General features: G+C 34.9%; 2 protein-coding genes across 2 annotated transcripts; both read right to left on the reverse strand.

Moving 5' to 3' along the window:
- Positions 1-18: 18 nt before the first annotated feature.
- LOC109586788 (uncharacterized) lies at positions 19-1,503 on the reverse strand. The gene is made up of 3 exons (XM_020002995.1): positions 1,267-1,503; positions 64-438; positions 19-26 (listed from the first exon to the last, which is right to left on the reverse strand). Exons 1-3 carry the CDS (start codon positions 1,367-1,369, stop codon positions 19-21), a joined length of 486 nt encoding a protein of 161 aa, XP_019858554.1. The 5' UTR covers positions 1,370-1,503.
- Positions 1,504-1,574: 71 nt separating this feature from the next.
- Positions 1,575-9,638, reverse strand: LOC100637686 (phosphatidylinositol 4,5-bisphosphate 3-kinase catalytic subunit delta isoform-like). Its single transcript, XM_020002997.1, has 9 exons — positions 9,443-9,638; positions 9,181-9,299; positions 7,974-8,089; positions 7,095-7,173; positions 5,729-5,908; positions 5,472-5,631; positions 3,016-3,104; positions 2,668-2,799; positions 1,575-1,898 (listed from the first exon to the last, which is right to left on the reverse strand). The coding sequence occupies exons 1-9, from the start codon at positions 9,599-9,601 to the stop codon at positions 1,760-1,762; spliced, it is 1,173 nt and encodes a 390-aa protein (XP_019858556.1). The 5' UTR covers positions 9,602-9,638; the 3' UTR covers positions 1,575-1,759.
- Between the last annotated feature and the right edge of the window lie 156 nt (positions 9,639-9,794).

Genomic DNA, 9,794 nt, shown 5'->3' on the forward strand with positions numbered 1-9,794 from the left:
GAACTGGAACTAATATAATTAAGAGACTGATAATAGTACCAATTAAGCAATGAATTATTTTACCATTGAGTGGGATGACAGTAACAATAGCAGGATCACTGAGAGTAATGTAGCGACCATCGGAATCATCAGCTACACACTCATACAAACCAGCATCACTGATACTCAATGAAGGAAAGTATAAATGACTGAATCCACTTGTCGTGTTAGTGTTAATTCTGAGTCTATCGTTGCTTCTAATGATAGAGCCATTGATTCGCCAGTGTACACTAGGGAGGGCTACATCCTTATTAACGACTTGTGAAATGTTGGCTTGACAGCTAAGTGATAGTGCTTGGGTTTCGTATTGTACATCTGATAGTGGATGAGTGAGGAATATGACTGGATTAATCTGAACTGCGTAATTATAGTCTGATGATGAATCTGTTACTGCAATAACTACATAAGGAAGCATAATTAAATTAAGAGTAACAGACAAAACATTGTCTGCTACATATTTAGATACATACATTGCCACAATAAAATCCCTTTTATCAATGCTTTTTAAATAATTGTCTTTGTAATAAAACTTTTATGTAAAACACAATTTAGACTTAACATAAATTTTAAGTCTTAACGTCAAAACATTATGCATTGTTAAAACTTTGTGAATGACTCATACAACTTTGGCTCTTAAGACAGCTATAAGGCTCAAACATCTATAACGATTAGCACAAAAACTGAAAAAAAAATTATTAGTAAAAAATTGAACTCAAGTCCAGAATTGCTGCTGCTGGTGCAATTTAATATTTTGCTCAACTTGTACTTATTCATGGAATAGTATGCGGCAACACTGCAATGTTCTTGTGTTACAGCTATTAGAGGAGTAACAGGATAAGGAACTTTTCTGGGTTCTTAATGAGAAATCAAATTTGGTCAGTTGGAATGCAATGCATTTCACACACTATCAACATCAGGTGGATACCCACATTATAGTGATAAGTAGAGGATTGACTAAAGGGCAGGGTTGATTTTCCAGCTTATACAAATAAGACTGAGGTAATGGCCCAAATATTAGCACTAAGGCACAGAAATAAGCAATGTGCAGGGATGGAAGAAAAATAATCTTATATTGTCTAAAATAAGTTGTAATAATAATTATTATTTGATAAAATACAAAATTCTTGCAAGATTTTTATGTATAAGGTACTTTACAATTATTATGGTGAAAATGGTGAAAACTGACATTATTTTATTATAGTTGTATGTGTGTGCATAAACACTAACCAGCTGAGAATAATAAACTGTAGTAAAATAACAAGAATGCTGGAGGCAACCTCCATCGTTTTAACGCTCCGGGGAAAGACCTAGGAGCAGCTCCTCGCATCATAATTGCAACAAAGCAGAAGCCAAGAAGAGCATTAGTGATTCTACAAAGCTAGCCTCTTTCTGTCAAGTGCCGTTCCTCCTCTCTCTCCTCTGCTGTCGCGCTTCTCTGCTCTAGAGTGTGTGAAGTTTACACAATGGGTGAGGTCCCTGGCAGGATGTGGTGTAATAATATCCGTCAATGACGCACCGCTGTCACAATCAGGTTCACACTTAATTGCTTCAGATTTATATAAACTTAATGTACACAAAACAAACAAAATATTTTAATAATATGTATGATCATTCATTTAATAGTAATAATTATTATTACAGTTTTAAAACATGATAATGCAGAAATTATAATCGAGTTATTTATTCCCAACCTAAGAGTGCACCACATGGTAGGACTCTTCTATTGCCTGTTGTCTTTCGAAAGTCCGTGTACATACCAGTTCAAACTGGTTGACCAGGCATTTCGTCTTGCTTCTTGTAACTTCCCACGGAAATGTTCTTTAGCAACAGCTTCACTCTCACCGAGAACTAAAGCCTCTCTATAAGAGAGAAAGAGAGAGAGAGAAAGAGAGAGAGAGAGAGAGAGAGAGAGAGAGAGAGAGAGAGAGAGAGAGAGAGAGAGAGAGAGAGAGAGAGAGAGAGAGAGAGAGAGAGAGAGAGAGAGAGAGAGAGAGAGAGAGAGAGAGAGAGAGAGAGAGAGAACCAGAGAGAATAAAGAGTGGTATCAAGAGAACAGAAATAATGTGAAAATGAGAAGAGGAAAGAGAAGGGGAGAGAGACTTGCTAATCTAAAATAACTCTACTGGTTTTAGCCAGAGTAAACAATACCCCAAGGGTTCAAGGGACTTACTACAGTGCGTGGGCACAGGAGGAAAAGGGACTAACTGAATCAGAAAGTGGATTCATAGTCAAAACTTAAAAATTACAACCATTAGCTTTAAGAAATAAAGGACTGACAAAAAGACATGTACCGGTACAAGTGGGAATATATAAATAACGAAGAAACAACAACTGTACACATACTTAATGGAATTGTACCACATTTACACTGATAGTACAAGTATGATACATGTACATGCTTACATGGTCATGTACATAAACTGAGCTTATTTTCAAAGAAATATCATTTTATTATTATTCTTAATTCCTGATGTAATGTCAAGTGTGAACTTAAGGAAATGATCTTTGAACAATACAAACACAATAGATCATCATTGACACAGGAAGTAAACTTAAACTTAAAAGCCATCCAAGGCCATATTGACGCTAGCTTCCTAATACCTGTATTGCACTTTAAATTACATTTACCTCACGTAGTTGAGGTCATTCATGGAGCGTAGCTCGGGTATACCAGTCTGGATCATCATGGCCATCAGGTTGATGAGTAATGGGGCCCGTCTTCTTAATATGAGATAGGCTTCTTCACAGAGATTAGCAAAACTAGTAATATAAAATAGAAGAAGGAATAACAACAAGGCTTGTATTAATAACTCAAGCAATCTCATTATCAGTTTATTTATTTATTCACAATTTCACACACACATGTGCATGTATAATGTACATAATATACATGTACATGTAGTTCTAATTAATGATTTAATGCTTTGTAAATTGTTGTAACATGACGTTGTAGTTTTAATACTATTCTTTCCTTACTGGTTGAATCCAAAGTATTTGTCAATGATGTGCTCAAAGTCACTGGCGAGGACAAACGGGACACGCTCTCGTCTCATTCCAAACTTAACCTAATGAGGAGTAATGAGGAAGACAGAGTGGGAGCATTAAGTGTATAGTAATTATATGTACATAGGAAGGAAGAGGATAAGAGTACTTGTAAATGAATGTACATGTAATTGTACACTAATTTAAGTGCTTTTGATGTATTGGGGCGTTAGCTTGAAGGATTAGTCCTTATTTAATTATACAGTAGTTTACATGATATACATGTACATTATACTGATATGACAGTTACATGTAGGACGAGGTACAGTGACTTTACAAATGTACATGTATTTTTTTATTCAGTGGACTTTATGATGGCTGTTGCCTCCCAAATATTAATTTCTCACAACACAAGCAGGGTTTCCCACAGGATTTTGGCATAGTGCTCAGTGGATTGTCAAGTTGCTCAAAAATTGGGCCAAAGACCTTTATAGTACATTGTAGATGTATTACGTCAAAAATGGCTAGGTGAAAATTCTCCATTTTTATAATTTTTTCTGATACATATACATGTCCTTATGTTGTGTATCAACTTTGAGCTGATTCCGACCAAATTTAGATTTTTTATGAATTTTTAAAAGTTGCTCAAAAATCTGACCAATGACCCAAGGCTATAGCCTTTGGTTTTGGCCAAATTTTGTCAAAAATGGCTAGGAGAGAATTTTCCACTTTAATATTTTTTTCTGATACATATACATGTTCTCATGTCTTGTATCAACTTTGAGCTGATTTCGATCAAATTTGAATTTTTTAATGATTTTTTAAAAGTTGCTCCAAATGCCATGTACATGTACTGTATTGTAGTGCTTGTCAGCTCATGAAGCTCATGCTGTTTAGCTCACTTAGCATGCTTTGTGGGAAAGTCAGGGAAAATCTACCAACTAATACTTCCAACTGTATGCTACATCACTTTTAATTTAGGGTTTTGAAGATCCCTTTCTAAATTCACTATCTAGAAATAGTACACTTAGGCATAAGGAAACAAGTACAAGGACAAAAGAACAGAACAAAGAGAATGATTAGGAGAGAGTGAAAGAGTGGGAAAGACATGAGAGAGAGGTAGAGGAAACAAGAGACATAAACATAAATGTTTACGTGTACAGAGAACAAGGTTTGTTACAATTATTAGAAACAAAATCAAAAGAGAAATTTTACAATCAAAACTGAGGAAGACTGACTCCCTAAACTGGCACACGATACAACATAAAAAGGAAACACTCGAGAAAAACATGAAGTAGGACACATACCTTAAATTTAACGCACATAAGTAATGTACATGTACATACATGTACATGTACTGTACAAACAGCATGTACATGTACATATACACATACATGTAGTTCTGCCTATGGTGGTCAGGGGTGGTCGGGACAACCACCTCAACAAATGAACCAACCAGTTCATCACTTAGACCAACCAGCCAATTAATACTAATAACCATACATAAAGCATGATATTGTAGTCTACTAGTATGGTGTACATAAATTTAAAAGGAACAATATTAGTCTCCAACCACCTCTAATTTTTTCCTAGCTGCAGAACCTTGTATATGTACATGTACATACAGTAATTGCATGTACATGTACATGTATACACATGTAGGAGTGATAATTGCACTGAATCATGAGGTTTCATATAATCAGAGATCATTACATGTACATGTACAACGCTAACATTTACAGGTGAATGTGTTAATTATGTTTTAGCTAATAATAATTTTCCAAGTGACTTTGATAAGATTAGGCCAGTCCAAGTCATAATAAAATCATAAATAACAATTTCTAGTATTCATTAGCATGTGTTATAATAATTGTATCTGTACGATAAAGATATAAATTACTTTCCATCACCCATATGCACATTATGCAAATACATGTACATGTATATGTATATGTACAATCAAGAGTACATAATTTACAGAGAGTGTCTAACCGCACTATAGTAGCTGAAACATGACCGCGTAGAACTAAGTCACGTGAGACCAGAAGCGTGGGTGTACTTACTAAAAACACGTGTAGAAGTTAACATAAAAAACAGTGGAGAAAAAAAACTTGAAGAAGCTTTAGACATCATACTAGTACACTTTATAATGCTGCTGAAGTCTGATATGCAGTACTGCTATAGCAGAGGCACCAAAACAGCCAGTAAACCTTGTTGAGGTTGAGCAAACTTGGCAGCCATTTTTTCCTACTCAGCCACACCCAGTATGCGGGAATGCCCAAAGATGCACAAGAAAAGGCTACGCGGTGATGTTTCAGCTATTATAGTATGGTTAGACACTCTCTGTAGATTATGTACTCTTGGTACAATGTAAATGTATGTTTGTACATGTACATGTACAAACATACACACATACATGTAATACACACAGTACATGTAAACATCATTACCTTAAAGTTTCCTAAAAAGTGTCCAAAGTCAACATGGAAGAGTTGCCCGCTCTCCTTGATCATTATATTGTCAGAGTGTCTGTCACCAATACCCAATACGTATGTAGCCACACAATAACCAGCACAGGATACACAGAAAGCTTCAGCTGCTGTCTTTAGACTATTAAATAAAGGTTACAGGGATAAAGGAAGAGAGAGAGAGAAATATTAAAAAAAGTGATAGAGGAATAAAAGAATAGAATAGAATAGAGACATACTGTTGCTCAGTTGGGCTCTTATCCTTCAGCCACTGGTGCAATAAGGTGCTGTCCCAGAGTGTTAACATGCTCCTTGTTGATTTGAGCATCTTCTGTATATTAGCAATAGTCTCAGCCTGTGTGACACACTGTATGAAACCAACACGTGCCCCAGTTGATATACAACCATAAGGTAATAACCTATTATAATGTACAATGTACATGTATGTAAGGAATAATTAAGGAATGAGTGGAGAGAAAGGGAGAGAGAAGGGAGGGGGATAAAAGAGAGAGAGAGAGAGAGAGAGAGAGAGAGAGAGAGAGAGAGAGAGAGAGAGAGAGAGAGCAAGGGAGAGAGAGAAGGGAGAAGGAGAGAGAGGGCAAGAATGAGGGAGGAAGAAGAGAAAGGGAGGGGGAGAAAGGAAAGGGAAGATAGTCGTGAGCAAAACCATAGAGACAAACATAGAAAGGCTGATGGTCATAATAATGCACCAAAGACAGAGACCCAATAAAATAACAATGACAAACAATTCCATATTCAGAGTGGAGAATGTGGAGGACTTCATAATTCAAATCTGATTATCAATTGAAAGTAATTGCAGTACATGTACATGTATGAGTTCATGTGTGTGTCTCTATAAGTTTTCAATACTCACACACAAGAAATAAACAAAGTTGAATGACACTGTGGTAAAGGAACAGAATGACTACATGGATGAACTAACTACATGTACATGTACACTGTAGACATGTACATGTACATGTATGTACATGTACACTGAACTATTATTAGTAGAGAATAGTGTGTGTTTACAAGGAAAAGTCGAGGATATCGCATGTCAACAACTGACACTAAATTACATTACTAAAGGAAAAGAGACAAAGTGATCTCATTACTGAACTACACTGTAGTGACTGTACGTACACTAAATTTCTAATAATAATGATGTGATGATGTGTTCCAATGGGAATGAAAAGTTGAAAGACATGTACATGTACATGCACATGAAAATGTCAACAATTGACACCAAATGTCATTACTGCCTAAAACTACCAGTCATCAAAGGGAGAAAGGTGACAAGAAAAGAAGTGATAATGGAAGAGAGACAGAGAGAGAGAGGAAGGGAGAGAAGAGGTACATGTACAATGTACATGTACATGTATTGTATAAGTGGTTTTTTCGAGGGGTACCATTTTTGAAAATTTCGTAGATTCTTTCCTGATCCACAAAAATAAAATCCACAAAATCAATTTAATAGGCATGTGGCAGAGTTTGTAAAATTAAAAGCTGCAAATTGGAAATTTAGCAGTATTCATAAAATATAATAATTCATAAAATAAAATTCCCTCAAAAAACCACTTATAAGGTAGTGAGGTTTGTATGTACCTGAGATCAACTCCCTCTTGTTGCCATATGTTGTCCATTATACCAATAATCTGTAACGTTAACATGTCTTGACGAAGATCTAATAATGTAACAAACAAATACAAGAAAGATATAGACTCACAGACATAAAGGCACATGTATATGTATTATGTAATAGCGTAATACATGTACATCTATGAACAGGAGCCCATGAAAAAGCAGGGCCATAGTACAAGTACAGGGACTTCAACCAAATTTTTGAGTAAGGTTAAAAATCCATTAAAAATCCAATTTTGATTGGAATGAGCTTCAACTTTCTATGCAACAACAGTACATGCACATGTGTATATGCATCAGAAAAAATTAGAAAAATGGAGAATCCTCTCCTTTTCAATTTCAGCAAAACTTGGCTCAAGACCATGTACATGTACATGTCTACAGGAGCCTTAACCCATTTTTGGAGCAAACTTTAAAATTTTTAAATAAATCAAATTGTGATTGGAATAAACTCAAGGACATGTACATGTACATGTATCATGAAAAAATTATAAAAAGGAGAATTCTGTCTTAAAAATTATCGTAAAAATACCCTGTACAAAAGCACAACCATATTTCTGAGCAACTTACATGTACAGTAGCATTTTTATTTGTTGTGGATGTACATGTACATTCACTTATTACTACATGTATGGTCTATGTACAACGTATGGTCTATAAATAAAAAAAGCAACCCACTGACAATACAATGAGGTACACACTACAGTACATGCACATGTACAGACTACAGTTAATGAATAAATAAGCAGATTAAGCACATGAGTGCTATACCAAAATCCTGTGGAGTACCCATACATGCACAATGTACATTATGTACATGTAAATAAAAACATAATCCCTTACCATCTCCATTTTTGAATATGACTCTGATGTCCCCAGGGAAAGCAGAGGGGTCTGGATTCTCATAGACCATGAGTAGTGGCCTCATCTTGGAGTCATAGAAACGACACTCACGATCCCTAAAATGAGAATATTTAATAAAGAATCAATACATGTGTATACGAGTGACCATACAGTAACTCAATTAGCAGAGTCACAACAATAGCCTCAGGGTACCCAAATAGAGTAATTTGATACGCTTGCATTATAAAGTGGTTGCCATGTACGAAATATTTACCATTACAGATAAAAATAGCTTAATGTTTAATTACATCATCATTCTAATGAATGAATGTTCAGAATCTGTACATGTACACAAACACATTGTACATGTAGATGAATGCATGTAATCTTGTAAAAATGGCAGATAAAGGATAAATAAATGTGCATGTACATGTACGACATTTAATTATAAAGTCACAACTCTTTGATTGACACTATAATTATAGCTCAAACATTTATACATGTACAGTAGGTACATGTATGTACATGTACTCTATAATTACAAATTTAAATGTACTGCACATGTACATGTAATAAAAAACATAACTGACATAACAGTCTATGAAGTTACATAACAGTCTAAATCCACAGTCTATGAAGCTGCTGTTTAGCTTGCCTATCACACTTAGTGGATAATCCCTGAAGTGAATCTACAATGTTTCATGTGATTACATGTTTTTAATTATTGGAGACCACTTCCACTTGAAATCACTAATCTAATTAAGAATACATGTACATGTACATCATTAAATACAAATACAACCAGCACTTGTATTAAACTGAGAATGAAGGCCAGCAAGTGTGTGCATATAATTTCAAACAATATCATACATACATGTAAATGCGTATACAAGTACATGTATATTATGTACATGTACATGTACATGCATGTATATTTAACAGTAATAGCATTACAAGTAATATCATTTACATGTAAATTTCTAACGATGTCACACAGTTATACTGTATTGCACTGAGGCACATGTACGACATGGTTCTAGGTACAAGTACTACTACTACATGTACATGCTTCTTCTTGGTAATGTACGTGTAGTTTTCACTTTTCTCAACTACATGTACATGTATATACATGTATGTACATGTAGTTAATACAATATTAAAGCAACATTGTGTGTAAATATGTGTAAATGCATGTACATGTACGTACTTTAATCCTCCTAAGGTGAGTTTAGGATCCAGTGTGGATACACAGTTATTGAGGACTTGTTTGTAGCTTTGTTGTGCCAACACTTGCTGCATCGTATCCCTAGCCTTTTCCTTCTTATCCTAAAACATAAACCTTATCACCATAAAATACCACAGAACTTATTATTCTTATTATCACAATAACAGTTACAGTAGCAGTAGGATATAATATTATTTTAATGTTTATCATTATTTTGGTTCTTGTTTCCTTATTTCCTCCTCACCCTGTCTTTCAGTCCTTTCGAGTGAAGCAGTTCTGATATGCTTCTCATTTTCCCGATCCCGTCCATCTGCTGTCTCAGTTCTGGTATGTGATTCACACTCCCTCTTAGATAAGCTTCAAGCATCAGCCCAAACTTTAAGCTAGACTCTAGTACATCCATCTCAGCCCTAGAGAAAAGAAATGAGAAAAATATGAATACATAGACTAAGAGACATTTATTGTACATATACATGAAATTTCTTTACAAGTATACTCATTTAATTACTCAATCAATTTTAATCGTCATCAATCAGTTATCTAGCACTTAATTGTTTTTATTGTCATAATATTTGTCCCTCTTCTCATAATAATGA

Source organism: Amphimedon queenslandica, unplaced genomic scaffold (assembly GCF_000090795.2).
Source record: "Amphimedon queenslandica unplaced genomic scaffold, v1.1 AMPQUscaffold_12786, whole genome shotgun sequence".
NCBI classification, from domain to species: Eukaryota; Metazoa; Porifera; class Demospongiae; order Haplosclerida; family Niphatidae; genus Amphimedon; species Amphimedon queenslandica.